The 24,104-nt window shown below is 50.1% G+C and overlaps 1 protein-coding gene across 16 annotated transcripts in view; it reads left to right on the forward strand.

Annotated features, from left to right (window-relative positions):
• The window catches only part of SORBS1 (sorbin and SH3 domain containing 1), an 87,374-nt gene extending 64,143 nt beyond the window's left edge, over positions 1 to 23,231 (forward strand). For 13 of the 16 annotated variants that reach the window (XM_044420201.1, XM_044420197.1, XM_044420204.1 and 10 more), the window contains 10 exons: positions 3,915 to 4,000; positions 6,958 to 7,125; positions 9,553 to 9,599; positions 9,991 to 10,105; positions 10,198 to 10,323; positions 11,128 to 11,322; positions 15,980 to 16,039; positions 16,876 to 17,066; positions 18,782 to 18,894; positions 19,747 to 23,231. In XM_044420201.1, the coding sequence (XP_044276136.1) occupies positions 3,915 to 4,000; positions 6,958 to 7,125; positions 9,553 to 9,599; positions 9,991 to 10,105; positions 10,198 to 10,323; positions 11,128 to 11,322; positions 15,980 to 16,039; positions 16,876 to 17,066; positions 18,782 to 18,894; positions 19,747 to 19,814 (1,169 nt within the window). In that variant the 3' untranslated portion in view covers positions 19,815 to 23,231. The remainder of the gene's footprint in view (positions 1 to 3,914; positions 4,001 to 6,957; positions 7,126 to 9,552; positions 9,600 to 9,990; positions 10,106 to 10,197; positions 10,324 to 11,127; positions 11,323 to 15,979; positions 16,040 to 16,875; positions 17,067 to 18,781; positions 18,895 to 19,746) is intronic. The other 3 variants (XM_044420206.1, XM_044420211.1, XM_044420210.1) reach the window with 3 other exon arrangements.
• Positions 23,232 to 24,104: the final 873 nt, after the last annotated feature.

The raw sequence follows: 24,104 nt of genomic DNA on the forward strand, positions 1-24,104 counted from the left end.
CTCTCTACATTCGCTGGATGTTCGAGGCTGTCTAGCCTCCTTCCGATCCCATTCAGAGTCTTTCAGAAAAACCAAGCGTCTCTTTATAAAATACTCTGAGCATGATACGGGCTCTTTGTTTTCATCTCAGAGACTCTCTAGATGGATTGTCCAGACCATTGAACTGGCTTACAACCTGTCAAAATTGGATCTTCCTGTGATACCCAAAGGACATTCCGGTAGAGCTGTTGCAGCACTTTCTGCCTGCCTTTTCTGCAGGCATCCCGTTGCCTGATATCTGCAAGGCGGCGACTTGGACGATCCCTTGTACATTTACTAAACACTACAGACTGGATGTTCGCGCCAGACAGGACTGCTCCTTTGGTCATGCGGTCCTTTCTTCCATTCTTCAGTGATGACACCGTCCCGTCTCTGGGTGTGGTAAGCTTACTAGTCACCCATATGTGTGATGCACAGAGGCCACGACGAAGAAAGGCAGGTTGCTTACCTGCAACTGTCGTTCTTCAAGTGGCCATCTGTGCATTCACACAACCCACCTGCCGGCCCCGCTTGGTGTCAGTGATTGGGTTCTAAATTTTTCTTTCTCTCCCACCTACTGTTAACACATCAGTAGGTCATGGCTACTTTGCGTGTTTTTCCTTTCCGTATGCTCACTGAGCATCCTCATAGTTTAATGTTTCCATCTGTTGTCCATTCCATTAGGGGGCGATAGAACAGTCTCCATTAGACTGGGGGAAATGGCGGGCACTCCGCTCTTTATAGTACAGTGGGGGAGGGGCATGGAGTTCTGCCAAAATCTGTTAAAGCTTTGAATCTTTCCCGGCTGCAAGCACTGCGCAGGCGCAGCACCCATCATGTGCGAATGCACAGATGGCCACTCAAAGAACGACATTTGCAGGTACGCCACCTGCCTTAATGGCATGTATTTTATGAAACCCGCTTCTGTTGATGGAACAGCATGAAGCTTTTGAATTATCCAGAAAAGAAAGACAGCTGCTTCTCAGTTATCTGTAGAGCAAGGCTGCAGTGCTTTTTGGAAGGTCATCTAATCGCGAAGCCATTGGACTTTAAGAATACATAATGGCTGGAATGTGGGTCACTGAGTCAAGACACCCAGATGTGGTTCGTATGTGACTGGTTGCGGATTCTAGTTCCCCACCAAGTTGTCCCAGTCAGTGCAAGACTTTTTGAGATGAAGAGGGTACGTATTCATGGATGGATGGCAGATATTTACAGCTGATCATTTTAAGCTTTTTAGAGTTCCAACAACTCTTACTTGGGAATCTGACTTTCCAAAGCCCACAGATTATGTGCATTTGAAGTAATGTCACTTTGGTTCGTTTGTAATTATTAGCAACTGTGATCTCTCTTGTGCTGAGGATTTGCTGCTTTCCTTTCATCAGCAAGGACTTTAACTAGAAAGCATGCATGCCCTTACGTCGGGTAGTTCAGTCATATTATTCCTAGAGAGAAGAGTCTTGCATGACAAGCTGGTCACATAGCATCCTTCGCTTATTTTTGTGTGTGCGCTTAATATCCGGACCCTTCAGATGGCTAAAGCCGTGTGGCCTGTGGGAAAATGGGGCCATTGCGCTCAACGTCGAAATGCCTCGGCCGTCACAGAATCGGCTCCCCAGGCACACCGATTCTGTGCACTTCGGCAGCACTGCTTGGCTGTTCATTCCTTTCAGTGTGGCCTCTCTCCGATGCACATTTTGTGAACCTCAAAGCATGTCACTCGTTATTAACTGCTTTGCCAGACTGATGCTAACAGGTTTTGTTTATTTTATTCTGCATGCCTTCCAGTGGATCGTAAAGGTGGGGATGCCCATACCATTGCACCCTCTTCAGTTAATAGCCGAACCCTTAACTTTAGCCATGCTGGTCCAATAGGTCACCTGTGCAAGCACAAAACAGCCTTTCCTGCTGCGAAAATCTGCACTACTAAAACTCTCCAGCCCAAATTAAAACCCACGCTGACTACTTCACGTATTTCTGGGCAGGACAGAAAAAATCTTCTGCCTCACGAGAAAACACAAAGCTGTGAAAACCTCTGTAGCTCATTTGCCTTCTTTGATAGCAAGGAAGACGTCACGGTAGATTTAGGCATAGATTGTGGCAACGACCGAACCAAATGCAAGCAAGAGTTTACTGGAAGGTCCAGGAGTGCTCACAGCCTGCAAGAGTATGGCATTTCCAGCTTCAGGAAGGATGATACGCTCAACTCCCCAAAGAACGGGGTAGAGTTCCTCATGCTGTATAAAAACATGCACCATATCAACCGTTCTGAAATCCAGGCGGGTGCAATTTCATCTTGCAGCGTGAAGGAACTCGCATCCCTGTTCGAGAGTGAACTACAGGACCAGAGGAAGCCCAACTCCAGCCGGGAGATGGTGGAGCAGATCCCCCACCACACGGTCTCGTCTCGCGTCACGGCCTACGAGCTGCTGAGCCGCAGGTGCTCGTCTGTGCCCACGCTCAGCTTTTCCAGTGGCCTCCTCAGAGCTCCAGCCCCAAGCCTTTCTAACAGCTGCCTGGGTTCAGTGCGTTCCCCTGGACACTTGGTGGATTTCCGCAGGACAGCTCTGGAGGAGCAGGACAGCACCAGCCAAGCGGGTGCCTCGGCCCATTCCTGCAGCAACACGGACCTGACCTCAGAGAGCAGTGATGGGCCCCCCGCAGAGGCCCCTTTGGCCTGCGCCAGCGGGGCAGATCCGTTGGAGGCGTCCAGCGATAGTGATGGTGACGGCGGCGGTGGCCGCTCCCGGAAGCACGATGGCAAGCGGTGCAAAGGACCCTGTCCCGCCTCCTACACAAGGTTCACAACCATCCGGAGGCACGAACAGCAGCGGTCTTCCAGGAGGGCCCCTCGCGCGGACGTGCCCCTGCAGCGCAGCAGGGCCCACCTGATGAGCCCGCTTCCCTTCCGGCCGAAAAGGCCCGTCCCGCGCCCTTCCAGGGGGTGCCCGCCCCCGCGGTGCCACGGAGACCTGCCCGCATCCAGCCACGAAGGCCAGAGTAACCTTGCTAACGCCAGAGGAAAGCCGGAGGACGCGGGTGGTCCCCGGTGCCACGAGTTATTTATCAGACAGACGCCTGCCACCCCGAAACGCCTCTCCTCCCGGGACTCTGTCAAGCGGTTGAGCCACTGCCTGGATCTGGAGACTTGGCCAAGCGCTCCTTCCCCCGCCACGGACGTGCCTGATGCCTTTCATAAGGAAAGTGCTCCTTGTGTTTTGCACCGCAGCTTGGACACAAACAACAACCCCCATAGGGACCTTGGGACAGACTTCGGAGGTGGCTTTTTTAATGTACTTTACTAGTGTCCCTTCATCTGTGTTCCACTTTGCTTTTCCTTTCTGGAGTGTTTTTAATTTCTTCCCTCATATTTCATCTTTTCCTTGTCACGTCTTGAAATGCAACCAGGATATGGCAGGATCTGTGAATTTCTTCTGCCTTTCTGATTACCAATCAAGCAGTTGTCTTGAAAGTTGTGTGGATTCTTTATAGAGACCAGCCTAAATCCTCCAGGAAACTAAATGAGGGCAGCCCAGTCCTTTTCAGGGCCGGTCTTTCGAGGTGCTCGTTGACTGTGTGTGCATGCATGCGTGTCTGCATTTCTGTGCTCCTGTGGGTTTGTGCCTTTGCATGCAGTAATGCAACTTTCCTTGATGGTGCTACTGAAATCATATTTGGTGAGCAGGCAATTTTTGATCTGTCACATTTGTTGCTGCTTCCTTCAGCATTATTATTTCCTTCAGACGGTAGAGCTTGCAGAGATCCAAAATTTTACCAAGCTTTCTTTGTAAATTCATGCACAGAACGGAAGATTTCTCTCCTTTCTCCTTTCCCCTTTTCTGTTTATCCTGGTCGAACCAGTTTATTTTTAATGACATTGTATTGTTTCCAAGTAGATTCAGAATCCCCGAGACATTTTGTGCCACTTGATTGCATGGAGAATCCTGAAGACATTTTCCACAGGCATCACAGTGATAAAGAGGTAATAATTCCTGTAATCGTTTTCTCCCCAGAATTGATGCCACAGCCCTGGGGGTGTGGGGGGTGGGGGGCGTGTTTGCATGCAACCAGTGCGGAGGCTTTGGAGGTAAGATTTCTGTTAGCTGCCCCGGGGATTTCGTTGAAAGGTGGGATAGAAATCACTTGGATAAAATACAATAATGTTTTGTTCTCATTTCCGGAGACTGTTTGCAAGTTAAGCGAAAGAGTGGTTATGGAAGGGAAGGCACAGTGTGCCGAGCACCAGACAGCTGACTGTGCTTACGAGGCTCTGTGGATCTTGCCTGTCCTGGACAGCCGGGCCCGCATGCAGGGCTACCTGGAATGGATCTGCAGCATGGTCCAGGGCAGAGGCTCGCAGCTGGGCCAGGGGCGTGAGCATGATGGGACTTCATTCTGAGGAGTCAAGCACAGGGTTGGGACGCTGAAGCCTGGCCCTGTTCCCCAGAGCTGGAGAGGCCGGGCCGGGTTCTTCCATCTGCACCTGGGCTAAAACTGTTTAAAATGGCAGGGAGAGCAACCACGTTCGGCTTCTTGTAGCGCTGGGCAGCCCAAGCAGGGCGCTTCCTCCCTGGCCTGGGAAGGGCAGACTGGGGCACCTCTGCACTGCGGGAGCAGACACAGCCTGGAAACCTCGGTCTTGCCCCGGCCCTGAGGGGGTGCAGCTGGGGGGCTGCTGCCCCGGCCCAAAGGTGGCCTGGAACCCCCTTGGCAGGTGACAGGGGTGCTGACCCAGTCATGGTCCTGCCCTCCAGCGTTCACATCAGCGGAGGGGGTATCCCTTCCATCGCTCCCCACCTCCCAGCAGCAGAGGGGGTGGGACTGCATTCCCCCCCCCCCCCCCCCCGGCCCCGGGGGGGGGGGGACCCCCCCCCCCCCCCCCCCCCAGCAGGGCCATGAGGGACTGCTAACCATGCACAGGTTTTACTTCAAGGGAGAAGGTTAAGAAAGATCGGGATCACTGGGCTTCCCTAAAGGGAAAGCTGGCTTGATCACACCTTTACCTTCCAAAAAGGTATATCAAATATAAACAATAGTCTTTCTTAATTTTCCTGTGATCCTTGTGACCCTTTCTTACTGGCTTGTTGTCAAAAAAAAGCAAGTAAGCAATTTGATCATTATGTTCCTCAGTTTAACTTTTCTGGAAATAGGCACAAGAAAGGATGAATTTAAAAGCTCTTCAGTATTGGATGCACATTTTGGAATGTTTAGAGTGGAAAGTTTTAAAATATAATCTTAGGATTGCCCTTTTAAAATTTAAATTATTATATCCAGGCCCATTCATATAGATTCTGGACAGTTTGCAAGAGAATAAAACCAACAACAGTTAAAATTTCAACCAAAACCAAGAATATTAAATAAAACTAGTGTGAGAACTGATCTAGGAAGGCCTTCCAGAAGCGATACATCTTAAAGGTGGCAGTCTGGGATATCAGACACATCTCTCCCAGCAGACCGTTCCACAGTTCAGGGGCAGCCAGTGGGCAAGTCCTCTGGGGAGCTGGCATTCATCTTAAAGAAGGAGACTTCAGAATGATCCCCAGAGGACCCTAGCGGGTGGGGGGGGGTGTGGCAAGGGCGCTCCTGCAGGCATTTTGGGCCCAAGCCATGGAGGGCTTTAAAGTTAATTACCAGCACCTTGAACTGTGTCCAAAGCTGTTGGCAGCTAGCGGAGAAACTTCAGTGTCGGACCAGCCTGGCTGCCGTGCTTTGGACTGGCGGCAGTTTCTGGCGTGGACACCCGGGCCGCCCTACCTAGAGCGCATTGCAGAAATCGCACCTAGAGGTTACCAGCGCATGCACCGTCTGTTGGAATATTTTCTTCTCTTACTGTGGCTTGTTTAAAATCATGGTGTGATTACACAGTCTAAGATCGCAGTCCTGTGTTCTTCCGGCTTTCATTTAGCCATATAGTCAAGTTAGGTCAGAGCTGAAGTGTGGTATTAATCAGATCGGCACCATCGTTGCTTTTGGGTGTGTCCGGATAGCAGAATGAAAATGAGGTGCTGGTTATCTGGAAGCACATTTACGTAGCCAGCATCCAGTCTCCCTGCTCAGCCTGCCTGATGGGCTTGAAGGAAAAGGGCTTTTCCTGTCATCCCTTCCCAGCCCTGGGGGCACAGAGCTGTGCTGTCTTTGAACAGAGATCCCATCTATCTGTCGTGGTTAATAAGCGGGAGCTGCCACAAGACTGTGTTCAGGTTTCTAGCCAGCCATGCCCTCTTCCAGCACGCTCCATTCCGGGGGAGTATTTCACAGTCCCGCCTCCCCGTCTGCTTCCCCCATTCTGGAAGCTTGCGGATGCCAACAGGCAAGCCGTGGGGTCTCCCGGCACCTGAGCCAGGCAGCCACCAGAGCCTTCCCCACAACTCTGGGGCCTGGAAGGTGATGGCGGGCACTGGCCACCTGCCGAGACCACCTCTGTGGCCCCAAAGATGGGGGAAGGCTGGCAAGCGCCTGCCGCTCGGGCCCCGGCACTGTTTGCTCCCGCTGCCAGGAGGCCACTGAGCCTGCTTCTGGAGGGCTCCCTCCCTCGGGGCCTCTTTTCCGAAGGTTTTCCGGCACCCCTGCAAACCTTGGGATTCTGCCAGAGCTGCCTCCGTGTGGGCCGGGGGAGGAGGCTGTTCCAGCAGCGGCGCTTTCAGCCTGAGCTCCATGAGGAGGGAGCAGAGCAGGGCTTGACCCCGAGCACGTTACCATCCCCGCTCGAGGTGGCTGGCGCCGGCTGTGTGAACGCCGCGTGCCTCAGGCTCGCTCTGGCCTTGCGCTTCCCCAGTCTGGGAGTGTCGGCCAGCACTGAGCACGAGGCTCTTCCTCCGTTGGGCCAGGCTGGAGAAAAGTGGGTTTGCAATGTCACTGTTGTTGCTTTGCTGATATTCTGCTGGCCATTTTTGCTTGCCATGGATGATTCATTGCACATTTTATGCAATTTTATGGCAGAAACTGTTAGAGGACCAGAGACGGATTAAGCGTGAGCAAGAAGAGGCTGATATTGCAGCCAGAAGGCACACAGGGGTCATTCCTACGCACCATCAATTTATCACTAATGAGCGGTTTGGGGACCTCCTAATTGTAGACGATTCGGCAAAAAGGAAATCTGGGTCAGAGGTCTGTTGTGGTTGCCCCAGTCTGCTGCTTGACCCAATTCATATTTGCCTCCCATAGCATTGTGCTTTTAGGCCAACTTTAGCTCTCCAAGGTGTTGTTTTTTAATTTTTCCCATTCATGCTTGATGTAGAAACTGCTTTCGACCTTTGACCTTTTAAGATGAATTAATAGCTCTGTTGAAATCTGTGTATGTTCGAGCATGCCTGCTGAGGATTGCTAGTGCACCACTGTGTTGCATGCCTTTAAAATATCGGTTCCTTTTATAACAAACCAGAGGGCATTTGCTTCATTGCGACACAGAATGCTCCATTCTCTCCTTGTCTGTGCCCTCTGCTTACCAACTCCATTCTCTTGTCGATCTTGAGCAGGCGACTCTCTTGTAGTGGACTGAACCCTAGATTGCTCTGCTCCTCCTTTCTTTTGTTGAGATTCTTCATGCCGGCCAAAAAAATGATCTCTCGGTTCATTTTATTTGTTCCTTAGAAAGGCAAAAGAGACAAATGGGGCGTGGAGTCCAGTTCAAGGATTCAGATTTCTCAAGGATTATGGACCCTCAGCAGAACCTTCTTGGCTCGGCTCCGCTGGAGCAAACCCGTACAATGAGATACCTTTATCAGGCCAGCTCGACAACCACAAACGGAGTGCAAGCTTTCATGTTTTCCAGGAAAAAGGGCTGGCCAAATGTCGGGGTGCTTACATCATCCACATCTTAGGCTGATGTGGGGCTGCAGCCATTCAGACTGGACCCTGACAAGTGAAGTGACATTTCCGGTTGAACTGGGAAGATGAAAGTCTCCGCCCAGTGTAGATCCTCCGTCTTTGAAAATATAAAGCCCAGCTGTCAACCCAAAGCTATCGGCATCCAGAGTGAACTGGGCCACCCAGTCCCCTTTCCCCACCCTAGAGCTTGCGGGACTGCAGAACCTCCCTTCTGTCCTTACATGTGATGGCAACTGAAATGTGCAGATGAAATACCTTGTCTGGGAATAAGACGGTGGTCTACTGCTTTTGTCAATTTGGAGCAGAATCTCACAAATTGAGAACTGGGGGCCAGACTAGATGGCCTGGGAGGTCCTTCTGACTCAATCTGTTTCTGTGTTTCTAAGAAGTATTTCTGGAACATTTGAGTAAGTCAATTAGAGTCCAGAAAGTTGTGAGATGCTCCTCATACCCTTTGCCTTAGATCAGGCATCTGGGATGTGGCGCACCAGCGTTCATCTGGAGGATGCGTGTGCCTCCGTCCTCGGGCACGGTCCACGAGATGAATTTGCTGACAACCACCCTTCCCTTCGCCAGACTAAAAATATTCTTCCCCCTCAGACCTGTGTGGAGAGTTCACCTAAAGCTTCAGTTTCTCCTTCGTCCTCCCATTTGTCTCTTTTCTGCCTACTTGTAACAAGCAGTTGATCATTCCTGTACAACTGACTGCCAGAAAGCGCTTCCATACTCCTTGTCTTGCCCTACCACGCTTGCTGATCAAAAGGGAGTTCCATGCTAAGTTTTGTGGGTCACTTCTCTCCCTGGAGTCACTTTTCCTTGTGGCACAGTTGTCAGAGCCGATGCCCATCATGCTAACCTGCTCTGATAACACACCACGATGGATCCGTGGTTTTGCAAACGACCCACGCTGTGGCGTGCGTTGTTCACCCCTTTCCCAAGGGTTTCCTCCTTTTCTTCCCTTTCCTTTTTCCCTGACAGTGCTCGGGGTGTTGGACGGTTTGCACTTCCCCCCACACCCTCGCTCCAGCAGCAAGGGCACAGAAGACGTTAACAGCCAGCTTCGCAGCTCTGGCTCTCCTTTAAAGGCAGGCTTGGACGGAACCCGTTTGGGTCTCCTTGGGACAAGACCCAGCGTTAGTACCTGCTGCACTTGATAGTTGTGTCCAAATTGCCACACTTGGCTAACTGTGATCCTTGAAGAAGTGTGGCTAAAAATAAAATTAAAATAGAATGGTGCGGGTTTTTGCACGCTTTGTGCACACAAAAGTGATTCAGTTTCCCGACTACGGGCAGCCCCTCCAAGGCATTTCTTGGGCACCTTGAAAGAGCGGCCAGTAGCTGTCAAAAGAGAGAGCAAAAGCAGCTGTCCATCTGGACTATTCCATTGTAGAGAAAATAAAATGGGGAAAAGTGAGCCCGAATCTGCAGTGAGCCAAATCCATCCGCCTGCGCGGTGGCACGTGGGTGGGGGCTGCAGCAGCCCCGCGCCAGCTGCCCATCTTTTGGCTTTTATTTATCGCAGAAAGTGGGATTTGACTGAGATGATGCCCCCCGCCCCGGTCTGGACCCCCCAGTTGTTTGAGAGCAACCCCCCTGCATCAGCATCTGGCAAAGCGCTTGCCCACGACTGCGGGGATTTCTGCATCATCTCAGACCATGCGCAGAAGACTCCCTACTTATATTAAATGTGCTTTTCTCAACCCTTAGATGAAAGCTGCCAGAGTGAAGTTTGACTTTAAAGCCCAGACGCTAAAGTGAGTATAAGTTGTCGGTTTTCCTCCTCTGTGGCAGATTTTGTTTGTTAAACCAACAGATGCCTTAATTTGTGGAAAGTATTTATCAGCACTTCTCTGCTTGGTGTGAGTGCAACCAGCAGTCCGGTAATTCCCCCAGCTGCTCAAGCTCATCTGAGCAAGACCATTCCCCCAGTTTCGTCTTAGCTGGGACTTGGGGGCCATGGTTTTTTACTCCTAAAACTTATTTCCAATTAAATGTGTGGGGCATTTCCAGTAAAATGTGTTTAATTCAATCAGACTTTCAACATTCAATGCTAGGCATATCATTTGCATGTTTTTATCTATAGTTTAATATTAAAATACATATTTATTGCAGGCAATTAACACATGATCTGTATACTGTCAACAGGGAACTTCCATTGCAGAAGGGGGATATTGTATATATTTATAAACAAATTGATCAGAATTGGTATGAAGGCGAGCACCATGGCAGAGTGGGCATCTTTCCCCAGTCATACATAGAGGTACTTCTCTTGTTCTGATACAAGATACATCTTGAGACTCAAAACTCTGAGTATTTCTTGGGATCCTTACACCTGCCTTTGATTTTTTGAAGCTACTTCCCCCCACCGAGAAAGCTCAGCCTAAGAAACCGGCACAGTTGCAAGTCCTGGAATATGGAGAGGCAGTAGCCAAGTTCAGTTTCAATGGGGATACTCAGGTGGAACTCTCCTTCCGAAAGGTACCGTTCAAAAAGTGCTTCTAACTTGGTTTTGGAAGGAGACCTTCTGGATGTGCTGTGATAAAATGTATTCAAGTCATGTTTATTATTCTTAAAAGAATTAGACACATCCTTGAAGAATAGTTCTAAGCACAGCTGTTAACGTGATCATTAACTGGAAAGTTCCGATCAGCTCTGGATTCGCACTTCCTGCGTTGTACACAAACTTGCTTGTTTAGCTGCGTGACTGGCTTGTTCTAGGATGGTTAAGGATATGATGATTAGTTATGTTATTCGTTTGTCCCACTCTTTTATTTTCAGAAGCAGTGTGATTTAAGAACAGTGAAAGGCTGGCTATTTTCCCTACCTTTTGTCTGGTTTTTACATATATAGCATATAATAAGGAGAGGACTCCACTTGGAGCAGGGGGAGGCATACAAATGCGAGCATGAATGAATGAAGAGGCACAAGGCGTGTCAGATGCAGCCAGTGGTGGCAGTGGGTCTGGATGACGTCTGCGGGGGGATGGTCGCCCGCCTGTAATCCGCGCCTGCCCTGTGCTCTGAGCCACTGGGCTGTAGGAACTGGGATTTACCGTATCCCAAAGTCTGGCCCCACTACTGCTGAGAATATTTACTCTGTTGCCTCTGAGTAAAGCAAGCCAGGTAGCTTCGCGCTCTGATTGAAACGTGAGCGGACATGTCGAACCGGGCGCACCAGATTCACAGGGCGCAGGCACTGCACAAAGCATCAAACGCAACCTTGGTGCGCGAGCGTGCGGCCGAGGAGGAGAGCTGCTGACCCTGCGGTCCTGTCTTCCTGCAGGGCGAGGGGATCACTCTGATCCGGCAGGTGGATGAGAACTGGTACGAAGGGAGAATCCCCGGCACCAGCTGCCAGGGCATCTTCCCCATCTCCTACGTCGACATACTGAAGCGGCCGGTGCTGAAGCACAGCACGGACTACGCCGGCCTTCCACTCTCTCACTCGCCAGACCGCAGCCTGAAAGCTTCCCCCCAGGTACCTGTGCAAGAGACTCCCAGCAGTGATTCTCGGGTGGGGTTGAGTAGGGCTATTTCAGAGCCAAGCACATTTCTAGAAAATTCAAAACGTACATTTAAATCTAAAAAAATGCAGAAGGAGGAATAGTTTTGTGCTGTGTGATGGTTTAGTTAATTGGGCCCATATCTTCTGAAGTAGTTCTAAAACTGTAAAAGCATGGGTGGAAAATTCTGCAGCGCCCAGTTCAGTGTACGATTTCTATGCATGCAATATAAAAGGAAGTGGGTTTGGAGTTTCAAAAAGTGCTTGTAAAAGCTCTGAATAAGGGGCGGAAGCGCAGCAAAACAGACAAGCAGGTCTGTGTGTCTCTTGAGGAGCCCGTGCTTCAAGAATACTATTCCGACACTTAGCAGTTTGTTTGTTTATTATATTTGTATCCCACCTTTGGAACTCCAGCTGGCCCCGTGCCGTTCCCGGGGTCTCCCCTCCAAGCCCAGGCCAGCCCTGGACCTGCTTGGCTTCAACATGCTGGATGCGGTACGCATAGAGTTAGGGTGCTTCAGTTCACTGGGGGCAATGCAGTTTTGAAGGCTAATTCTGATTAGGTAGCGTGTAACATAGCATCTAACCCTCCCCCTGGCGGAGGTCCCCCACCAGTTTCTGGTCCTGCCTGCCCTACAGAGAGGAGTCACTGAACCCCCCTCCCTTCTCCGCTGCAGTCTTTGGGACTTCACCCCTTTTGCTCCTGACGTGGATCCCCCCCTCTGCCTGTCCCTCCACTTCACCTGCCGCATCCCTCTGGAAGCCGCCCAAAGCACTTCCGTCCATCCGCAGAGGAGGAGGGCAGGCCTGCCGCCGATTCCCCGCAAAGCCAGGAAAGGGAGCGTTGACGTGCCCCTCCGTCCTCTTCTCTGAGCTGTTGCTTTGACTGTTTTTCCCACAAAAGGGCTCCAAGACTAGGAGCGCACCCTTCAAACCCCTACAAGACGCACAGGCCGGCTTGTGGGTAGCTCCTCTCTTGCCCGTCTGCTCTGCAAACCAAACTCCCCCACCTCCCTGCTCTGAGGAAATTGCCTCTCACGCATCCTCCCTCCCTCGTTCCAGGCTGAGCTGCAGAAGGCACGCGCCCCTCGCCATGTGCAGTGGCGGTCACAGGTGCAGTTACTGTACGGAGGTCGTTGGGTTTTTTCGCACAGGCTTCAGTGATGGCATCTTAGTTAATTTTTGGGCCAGCATCTCTGATCGTTTCCCTGTATTCAGGCATTTCCTGGCCTTTTCATTTTCCGTCACATTCTCATGCTACATAACCTTTCAGTTTCTAAATAACCTTTTCTTCTTCTCCCTCCCTCCCTCCCTCCCTCCCTCCCTCTTTCCTTTCCTTTCCTTTCCTTCTCCTTCCTTGTGTCGTGCTCTTCAAGTCTCACAGTCCCGAGCTGCTTTTCACGCCCACGCCTCCGCCACTGCCCCTCCTGCCGCCAGCCCCGTCCCCCGAGCTGCAGGCAGTCACCTTGGAATGGATTTCCCTGACCCTGGGAGCGCCCTGCAGCCGCCCCGGGGCCAGAGCCCCTCCCCTCGCGCCCCTCCCGGCCCCGGGGGCTGCCCCCGGCCCTGCGGGCGACCTCCTTGCCCCGGGGGCGACCAGCCCCTCGCCTCCCCGCAGCCCCCCACGCCCCACCGTCTCCAGCGCCTTGACCCCCGCCCCCGCCACGCCCCCGCCCCCGCCACGCTCCTCCCCCGGCGAGCCGCGGCCGCCTGCTCAGGGGCTGAGCCTGCCAGGGGAGGACGCCGCGGCCCCGGCCCCGGCCCCTTCCCCGCGCGTGAGCGGCTGCGGCTCGCCCTGCTCGGCCGCCGGCAGCCCCAGCAGCTTCCTGCCCGAGGCCAGCGATGCTGCGAGCCCGCGGCCCAGATCCCAGCCCCGCCGAGAGGCCAGCCCGGACGCTGGCAGGGACGGTGGCCTGGTGGCCCCTAAAGATGGAAGTGGCCTTCCCGAGCGCCGTGGGGGGCGGTGCCTGCCCAGGGGGGAGGACGCCGCCAGGCCCCGCAGGAAGCCCCGTCCCCTGCCGGAGGAGGGCGCGCTGCGGCCAGAGCGGGGGGACTGCCTCACGAGGAGGGACAGGGACCCCAGTAAGGAAGGTGGCCGGAGCGAGCAGCACAGCGGGGCTGCTCAGGTACCCCCTGCATGGTTTGCACCCCTGCGGGTTACGATGCGTGCCGGGGGGGGGGGCTGGGGTTTCCCTCCCAAACGCGTCCACAAAAACCGACCCCCACTGGGGCATCAGCTGGAGCACACACAGACGCAAGCATTCACAGATAAAATTGAGCACCTGTAAAGAAGACCTTGGAGTCTGTGGCACAAGACTCTGGCAGGGCTTTGGACGTGCAATGACAGTGCTGGTTTTGTGCCCATGAACTAAGAACCTACATTGCATGAGGGGCCTTCAAAAAGTTTTCACACTTTTCTATTTTATCCATATATTTTATATATTTTTTGCTGATGGCATTAAAAAGTTGGTACGACTCTGGGAAAAATGCATCACAAAGGGAGGTGATCCTATAGAAAAGTGATGCAATTTGTTTTTGAAATTCTTAATAAATAGAGTTTCTAAAAATGCGGAGACTTTTTGAAGAACCCTCGTATGAATCTGTATGCATCTGGAGCACAAAAGACCAGGAAGTATTGGCATCCATTTGGAGTAGATACCAGTTTGTGGGGTGCCTTGTTAACAGAGCTGTAATTCAGCAAAACCAGTGTCTTTATTTCTGCAACTCACCTGGGAAACTGGAGATCCTTTAGGAGAAGTCCAGTGAATAAACTTCAGGAATGCCCTGAAGGGACTTTTTGAAAGACTGGCCTATAAAAAGGTTACACTAATGAGAATGTCAGGGCAAGGAACCAGAGTACCTATTACTTACTGAGAACATCATTAGATTCCATTCCTTAGTCTGCACGTCTGGTACCTCTGCTATGTCCGAGGGCACCCGTGGAATACGTGGTTGGTTAGCACAGGTTGAGAATGAGGGTGACAGGTGTTCCCCAGGAGAAAAAGTGACTGCTGTAAAAGTTTTGAAGGAGCAGTATATTTTCACGCCAGTGAACTGGTCAGGAATTCATTAATTTCTGTCCATTTAGAGAGAATAGAAATGCAAATAGGACTTATTTAAGACCTATGAAGCATCACTTTGCCTAATACTGATTCTAACACTGGGGAAGAATCCTAAAATCAATGAATGGGAAAAGGACTGAACATATGGAGATAGTAATTCAGAATGAGTTTGAGCCTGCAATGGGATGAATTGGAAAAGCATGTCTGTTTGTGAATGGGCATGTTTGCCATTATTATTTTCTGCTTGGTTGGTTTTGGTAATGGTATAACCTGTTATGTCACGATTTTACACTGGCCTTTCTCCAGCAAATTTCAAGACGACGCACTAGCCTGAAATAGCTGACTAGAAGTAGTAAAAAAAGCCCTTGGGTTGCAATGGAAACAGTACTTCCATATGCACTCTCAGAGTAATTATTTCTCGCAGGTAGGAAACCACAGAATCTACCCTCTCTCTCATGGGAAGCCCAGTTTCCTTGTACATGGATGGTTTGAGAGGGTTTCCCTGATTTAAGAAAAGGGTCCTTCAGTTCATTTTGGTTTTTTTATGCATCCCGTGTCTGCTCAGCTTGGCTCAGCCATAAGGAAAGGGCGGACCATGGATGGCAGTTAGATAGGAATCGTGCTCCATGGACTAGAGTTTGCACAATACTTAACCCAACTCTCTGAATTTGATTTCATTGTTGAGTGTTAATTTTAAGGAGTAAAACTTGCCTTGCTCTTTCAAAAGCCCAGTTAGAGCCCACAGTAAACTTTGATTCTATTTATGTCCTTCAGTTAATGACAAGCAAATTTGTCTTTGCCATTCCACATTGCTTTCATGTATTCTTACTGATTTCATTTCTGCACTGATCAGCAAATTTAAAAGGGCTATTTAAATATGTAAACTTAAGAAACGTACAAAAAACCAAATATTCTATATTCTGAAGTCCTATTTTTAAGAGGAAAGCTCTAGATAACTTTTCAAGGAGGGGGTACTCCGGCTAATTTTTCATGGAATGTGTAGACTGATATTTAAATTCTGTTTGTAGTGAAAACAACAATGAGAAGACCTTATTTTCATTGGTAGTAAAGGGAGTGATGATAGTCACCTTACTTCTCCCCCATACCAATGGAGGCCAAACTCTGGGTTTGTAAATGAGAAGAAATCTAAATCTGACACAGGTGCACGCTCTCAGTCACACACACTGTGATCTTGTGGCAACTGCATCATGCTGAAGACATAGGTTAAGAAGATTTCTGTTCCAGTAATCTAGGACTAATCTTTCCCGATCGATCGTGGAGTTGTGCTGCTTGCGGTGCTGTACAGGCATCGCCTCAGGTTGTTGCTGAGAATAATCTCTGTGTGGCTAACCCCTCATTTTGCCAGCTCGCTCCCTGCCTGCCCTCCTGCTCGCCAAGTGACGGGCAGCATGCAGCCCCGTCCGTCGGGAACAACCTGCTACTCTGAATGCAGTGGCAAAATGTCCTTTCCTTTCCGCCTTTACCTTCCACTATGTTTGTAAGGTATGATTCTGACTTGTAAGTATGTGTGTTGAAATGTGTTCTTACTATGTACTTTGGTGCTCTCACAGCCTTCTCATCCTTTATTGAGGCCAGGACCAGATCTCACAGAATCTGAAAAGAACTATGTGGTAAGATCACCTAAGATTGATATCCATAGCCGGTTGATCTCTCTGGCAGTCTAGTGATACCTTTGGCACAGCGCAGGAGCACGAAACTTCTGTCAGCTGCTTTCTGGCACACAGTCGCTCGCAAAGACCGGTGTTACTGGTGAAAGGAGCTGTGTGAGGGATGTCCCGGTGCCAGAGCCAAGCAGCACAATCATTCTTTGGTCGGCCCTCTCGCGCTGATCTCCGTTGTCCAGCCCGTTGTGCTAAACACGGCAGGGCTCCACGTATGTAAGAGGAAGACTCTGCAGGGCAAGCTGGGCCAGGCTGCTGAACACCTGGCTTCTAAGAAGCAAGGGCCAAGGTGTTCCCCACGCATCCCCTCCAGTCACCTGGTGCACAGAGCTTGAAGCTTCTGCGCAGACCTGGGCAGCAAATCTCCCCTGCCTGGAACTGCTGTCACCATTTGAAAGTGCTCTGAAAAAAGAAAGCAGAATAGTTAAATGTGGAATGTTATGGGAGAGCTGAATGCCGTATCTGAGCTGTGCTTTGGTATTTGGGAAGGTGGAGCCTTCGTTGACTCATTTCCATTTCATCTTCTACTGCTGCTTTGTTATCAAATCTAAAATGAAATAGCAAATTCTTCTGTATCTTGCCTCTATTTTCCATGCTTACAATTTGGATTTCCTCTGCACTTCACTACCTGGAATATGTGCCTGGATCTACTCCTCTCTTGTCTTACCGGACCTATTTGCTGCACCTGAATTTTCCCGTCTCTGACTATCCTTCCCCCTGTTTGCTGTCCTCTGTGGGTTTCTTCCCCTCTCGGATGTCAATACTGCCCTGTCTCTGCTGCCCAGGAAACTGTTTGCAATGAGATCTTAAACATTGCTGAAAAGTCCGTCCATTACTGCAGCACAATTTCACAGCCTCTCGCCTCTTGTCGTGCGAGGCCTTTTAGTGACAATAAATCATCTCTCATCATTTCTCAGCAACCGCAAGTCCTCCCACTGGAGAGCAGCTTCGACAGAAATCATACCCCTCAAGACATGTAAGTGGGTGTGGGTCGCCCTGCTGAGCACCTGTTTGCACTGGGAGGGGTTTTGCTGTGCTCTAAAGGCCTCGGCTCCTAGTGTTGTGGGGTCCCCTGGCTTCTAGGTGCAGCTGGGGTGGAAACCTTGCCTCCTGAAAGACTCTGAACTGAAAGTCTTAGGCCAGGCGGAACCCAGCAGGGTGGAGGAATTGCAAGGGGCATATTTATTTATTTATTTATTTATTTACTTACTTACTTACTTACTTACTTACTTACTTACTTACTTACTTACTTATAACATTTTTATGCCGCCCCCATCGCAACAGAGCCTCAGGGCGGCTCACAACAAAAACAAAATATACAAATATAACAATTATACAACAAAAATATTAAAACCCGGTGCTTCTCAGCTTAAAAGATTTAAAATCCTATAAATCCCAGTAAATTAACAATTAAAGTAAGTTTTAAATAAAAAGGCCTTAGCCTGGCGCCGAAAAACAAATAACGACAGCGCCAGGTGGACCTCTCTGGGGAGCGCATTCCACAGATGGGGCGCCACTGCAGAGAAAGCCCTCCTCCGGGTACTCACCCTCCTAATATCATTCACAGAGGGTTCCCGGAGAAGGGCATCTGTTGCTGATCTCAAGGGGTGGGAGGGCATATATGGACGCAGACATTCCTTTAGATACCCAGGACCCTTTAGATACCCAGGACCCTTTAGATACCCAGATACCCTTTGCCTCCGTTCCCCATTTCTGACGATTCTCTCTAGTCCGGACTCCCAGCCTGTCTCGCAAGGGTTCTGGGGCGGCAGGAGGCTGAACGCAACGCAGAGTCAGTCGTGCCTTGACCGCACCTGCAGCCCTGCTCCCTGCTCCCCTTGTCCTTGTCCTCCAAAGCTGCTTTCCTGGAGCCGGCTCTAGGGCAAGGATTTGGATCCCTGATTCCCCTTTTCGAGGCCAGAGTGCTGTCTCCTACCCAGAGGGGTTTTGCAAGCGATCCTGTGGTGCCTGCGATGCACTCTCATTTTCGTATGTATCCCAAAGGATGGCGCATCCTTCTCTCCTCGGTGCAGGACTGGTGCACTAGAGGTCGTGGCAGAAATCCAAGCCTCGTTTGTGATTTCCGACCCCAGAAGGGCACCTGGAGAGCAGGGCGTGCCATGCATTGTGGATGCCTGTAACACCGACAGCAGCGGCTTTCCCGGTCACATGGCCTGGGCGTGTGGTGTTCAGCTTTGCCCAAAGTCAGCTCCTGACATAGGTGCGATGGGCGGATGGCTGCCCAAACAAATAAAAATGGTGGATAATGATGGCAGGACAGAGGTACTTGCGATGCCTGATATTAATGGGGCCGAGTCTTCCTTGAACTGCTGGTCTTAGCTCTGTATGTGGACGAGGTTGATTGGAAAAGGCTTATTTCTAAAGGTGACAGAGGGCACAGGCCTGAGATCAGTGGACACTTTCTGGGGCTGTGAGATTCCCTGCTGGAAAGGGCTACACGGGGAACGACGCTTGCTGCAGGCTCGAGCCCTTTGTGCTCCCAGCCAGCACAGTTCAGGGCGAAGAGCGTCTCTGGGACAGGCCCTTGAGGGGCGTTCTGGACGAGGGCCAGGGGGGCAGGGAGACCACTGGTGCCTCGCTTAGCTAGATGCCTGAAATCTTAGGTGTGCGGAAACCACGTCGGATTGTCTCCTGACTCTCTTGCCCGTCTTTGTGTGTGTGCGTTCCTAGGCTTAGCTACCAGGCACTTTACAGCTATATTCCACAAAACGACGATGAGCTGGAGTTGAGAGATGGGGATATCATAGACGTCATGGAGAAGTGTGATGACGGCTGGTTTGTTGGTGAGCAGATGATCTCTTTTGGCGTGTGCATAAATTAGCAGGCTTTGCCAGGGACTGGGGGTGGGCACAGTATTAATTATGTGCCGAGCAGCACCAGTGCAAGGGAATTTCATGATGACATAGAAAGACTGGTCTCTGCCACAGCCTCAGTGTCGGCGTGAGTATTTTTTGTTCCATCACACGAGTGCTTAGGCTTCATTTCAGCTAAGTCAGCAGAAGAAAGGAAGGTTTGAAAGAAGAGAGGACAAAGGGCCGCCCTTCTTTGCTGCTGCCGGGAGGAGCTCCAGGAGAAAGGACAAGAAATGTTCAGCCAACCTGGCGCACCTTTAACCTTCAGGGCAGCGCACATTATATCTTACGGAAGCAGCAGGGAAAAGCTACATGGGAAGTCATTCCATGTGTCTGCCTGGCTGGGCCTGGCTTATGCAGACGGGCTGGGGCTGCCTTTCCCAGCTACGTCTATTCAGAGAGGCCTGGCTCAGGAGCCTCTTGCATGTAAAGCGTGTGTTTTATCACAGGGGTGCAGCAAATGCGTGATCTGAAAAAGCATGAAGATCACTGGATCCTGGAGTAATGGAGCTGGGAGGGGCCGGAGGGCCACGGAGTCCAACCGCCTGCTCGGGGCAAGACTCCCGGTTGCGTCGTCCTGCTCAGATGGCTGCCCAGGTGCATCCTGAAGGCCTCCTGTGCAGGAGAGCCCACAGCAGGGTCATTGGATCGGGCACGTGAACCTGCCACACAGAGGTTGCAAAGATAGCCGCGCTGGAGCAGAGCAGGCTAGAAGGAATCGCTCCTCCGCGGCTTTCGCACGGCACCCCTCTTGCTAGCCTTGGCTCTTCTGTTTCTCAACAGGCACATCCAGGAGAACGCGACAGTTTGGTACTTTCCCAGGCAACTATGTGAAGCTCGTTTCCTTTTAAAAGTCATTGCAAGCCTTTGATTGCATCAGGAGAGAAGACGAATGGCACGCTTGAATCAAAAATCTTCAGAGAAGATAATTTTATGAATGTAGTCGCCGAAAGATAAGAAATGAACGTGGAATGTGGTAAAAGTGTTTGATGCAAGTTCTTGCCTCCTTCGAAGGTTTACCGGAACATAAAAGACAAACAAGTCATGCCTTTTATAATGCTGCATTTCTATCGATTTTTATTCTCCAGGAAGCAACATCTATTACAGCTTTCATTCAGCATTGCCTATTGCTCCCTGAGATGGGGGAACAGCAGCAGAGCAGAGTGGAATAACGATGTTCGTGGCAGAAAGGAGAAGAAGCGAGAGTCGGGCATCTCGGGACGGCAGAGTCTTTGACGGCACTCTGGCTGGGAGAGCGTGCGCTGGGGCCTCATTCTGCATGCAGCTCCTATTTGCTTCCTTTGGACTGTGCACCTTATCCGGCATAAAAATCAAAGACGGTTTGGAGGAAAGCCCCATATCGAAGAGCACATTGCCAGGATGAACGCGCCTCATCAAACTGCTCCTCAGTACTGCATGGACGATGCGTGTGCAGGCCTTTCTGTATTCCTTCAGAACTGAAGAATTATTACACGAGCACAGCAGTGTACATGTAAGAGTCTGGCACCCTCAAAACCCTCACAAAGAGGAAGGCGCAGCTGCGTCCCAAAGAAAGCGCAGTCGGTGCCCGGGCACCTGCTGGGGCACCGCACCCTTCGCAACAGCAGATTTTCTTGCTGACAGCTGGGGTTGCTTATCTTTATGCATCCTGCCTTTTCTTCTGGAGTGGCTCATTAGGACCCCGTGGGGCAGCTCAGGGGGAGAGCAAGCAAGATTCTCTCTCAGTGCAGTGCCTGGATCGCTTGCTAGCCCCACACTGGCTCTCCGTGACAGCGGGAGCCTCCAGCCACTGCCCCTGCCATTCCCCAGCTGGCCAAGAGCCGGTATTAGGCTGCAAAGCGGGCTGGGGGGCTCTCCTCCACCGCACATCCAGCCACCAAGGGAAAAGAGAGGGGCCCTCGCTCCTGATAAGCTGCAGGGGCCAAGCGAGCCGCAGGGGCCTAGAAGGAGACCGAGCTGGGGCAGGCACCAGAGAGGGTGCCTGTTCGCCAGCAGATTGTCTGGAAAAGCAGCTGCAGTGAAGGGAACCCACCGGGGCTGGTGAGCAAGCTGGAATCATCCTGGGGCCCCATGCACGTGTGAGAAAGAGAGGAAACGAGGGCTTCTCAATGAGCCGGAGCCAGTGGGGATTCGGAAGGGATCCAAAGGGTTTTCCGTGTGATCTGCAATAAAGCTGTGTGTGTGTGTGTGTGTGTGTGTGTGATGCATACCTGGGGTGCTTGTGTGTGTGTGTGTGTGTGAATTAACAGATGGGGCATCCAAGAGATTGTGTGGCTGGTGAGCTGGAGCGTGCAGAAGAGATGGCGGGATGAGCTGGCTGGCTGAGAAAGCAGGAAAGAAAAGGTTTGCTGTCTGTGCAGTGGATTTCTGCGGGCGCAGCAGCCCATGGGTTTCAAAGGACTTCTTTTGTGTGTTTGCGGCCCTGCCTTGTATTCAGCTTGTTTTGGCAGAAAGCTTCACAAGCCGAAGTGAGCCAAGGGTGGTGATAATTTAAGTAACAGTGATTCCAAAAGATGATAAAGGCAAGATGATGGTCGTTTAGTTTAACATGTACAGAAAATTAAGACAGTGAATTTGACAGTGGATTGGGTCTAGTTTAACGAGGCTAGTTAAATCTGCCTGTAGAAAGCACTTTGTCTCTGCATCACAGAACTGCCCCCAAACTTACCTGTACCCAAATTTCAAGGGTCGGTAGAGCATTGAAAGGAAGGAAGCTAAAGACCGAAGCACTCGATTTTGGGTTGCTGAAAGCCGGGAAACCCTTTATCACCTGTTAGACTTTTGGCAGCCAAGTTAGAGGCACTTTAGCTACAGCGCTCCTTCACGTGCTGCCAAAAAAGGGTCGCATGGTGGCGCGAGAGCCCGTTCACCGCAATTTGGGCTTTGTGAACATTCAGAAAACAGGCATTACGAAACAGGCGCTTCCACAACATTCTGGAGGGAAAGTAACAGCAGCATCTTCTCATCTTGCCAATTCAAGCAAAAGGAGTTAAATTATTTCCACTTGTTCTAAGGCCGAGATGAATTGTGCACAGCCCGTTGCACCCAGAGACTGCCTCCAGTCTGCTCCTTCCCCCCCTCTCCAGTCTCCCATTCTTGACTTCTGAAAGGTAAGGGCGAAGGAGGTTTTCAGAGGGAGTGAGAATTATTAGTCCAAAGTGCATTTTGAAGCAAAATGGTTTATTTTCAGATGCCAGGTGTACCTATTCCATGCATAGCTTCATTTTCTTTATCGACTTCCATTGCCCCAAATGAGTGACGTAAGGCGAAGAATTCCACAAACCTCAGCTCCCCCTGCCCCACTCTTTCTTGGCATAGATGGCAAATGTGATTTCTGCCTCTTTTTAAAAAAGTAGAAAGTACAATTGAGTGTCCATTTCTTTAGTTCCCAAAGCAACACTTACCTGGGAATAAATGCCACTGAGTTTCTTCATGGTCATTTCATTTAAAATAGTGTCTGACTATTAAATATAAAATGCCTTTTTTGCAGCTGCTGCAGTTTTTAGAGTAACCATAACTCATCAGCATGATTTGCAATTTATTTTGCTATATTATCCATGCTACAGAACAACAGAATTTCTTTTGCTGACTCCCTGCCCCCATCAGCCAAAAAAGTCAGCTGAAGCGATTGTATGACTGTACATATGTATATTTGCCTTTGTATAAACTTACAAATCTTAGATTGAAAAATAAGAAATTATTGAAATCTTTTTTCAGTAAGGCAAACGTAAGGGCTTTTATTTATATGAAGTAATTATTCCATTTATGGTCACACTAAATAAAAGGGGTTAGCAAAATATAAATCACCTAAGCTACAAAATATTATTTTCATCAGAATGGAGAATTAACATTTTCACACTGAAAGATTATTATTACTTAAGTTCCACTGAAATCATTTAACTTATATTCTTTTGGGAATGTGTGGAAACGGAATAATAAACACATTGATGTGCTTTGTCCCCAGAGTGTTTGATTTGCATTCTTATTTCCTGCAGCACTGTTCAGATTTGGCATTAAAATGAAAGGATTGGATACGACTGAATTAACCCGGTCTGCAAAAGAGCTTAACCACACTGGCAACATGTAACCAGCTTAATGCCATTTTAGTCAATACACATTTGCGTTCACATGCACTTCACAACAAGAACTCACCCTTGTGTTTAATTCTTCATTGCAGTGTATTATGATTTGGCAATTGATAAACTGAAATATTATATGAAAAGCATGTTTCTTTTAATCAATATTTAATAAACATTAGGCCAATCTGATGTGTGGGACTTCTTTGTTGAATGCTGCTCAGAGGACAACCTCGCAGCACAGCAGCACCGGGACGCATGTGTGAGAGCGCCCCAAGGAGGTGGCCATCCTGGGCACACCGCTTGCCAGAAAAGACCTCGGTGTGTTGGATACCCAACCACAGTGCCAACAAAGGAGTGCGATTCCTGCTGCCGCTCCACGGTGCGGCTCTTTAAATAAGCAACTGCAGGACCGACGGCGTTATGCTGGTAGGGCTCGCTCACGGGGCGTGTCCGTTGACGATGGTGTGCCTCCCAGTTTCTTCTACCAATGCCGTTTGCCCCAGCCATATCGCAAGGCAGCAAGGAGGGCCCGTGCCGTGTCCAGGTACGCACTGCAGAAGCCATCGCTGAGCAAACGCAGGGTTAGAAGCAGGCCTAAGGCAGTAAACGGTGGCAAAATCTTGCCTGGTAAGATTTCACACCTTTCATTTTATTTCACACCTTGCATTTTGGCAAGGCCTCTCCAATACCTCCTTCCACCCCACTTTTATAATTCAAATGTATAATACAATGAAAAATATAATTGTTCTACAAACTAATGGGTGTTAAATTCAATGGAATCTAGGTATGGAAAGTAACTTTCATACGTCCCCTCCCCCACAGCTTTTCAACACCTATAATTTAGCTTAACAACACACTTGTTTACATATTTCTTCAGAAGTAACTCATTCAGCTCATTTCCAGAAATAGAAATCTAGGATTACAGAGGGAAATGCCTGCTATGATCATGTTGACAAGACCGGTGGTTCTGCAGCTTTCCTTTTTCAGGGCTAGAATTCCCTTTTCTTTGGGAAATGGGCATTTCTGGATGGCCATACAGGAATGACTGACGGCCATGTTGTG

The sequence above is a fragment of the Varanus komodoensis genome, unplaced genomic scaffold (assembly GCF_004798865.1).
Source record: "Varanus komodoensis strain SLA01 unplaced genomic scaffold, ASM479886v1 scaffold11, whole genome shotgun sequence".
Lineage (NCBI taxonomy): Eukaryota > Metazoa > Chordata > Lepidosauria > Squamata > Varanidae > Varanus > Varanus komodoensis.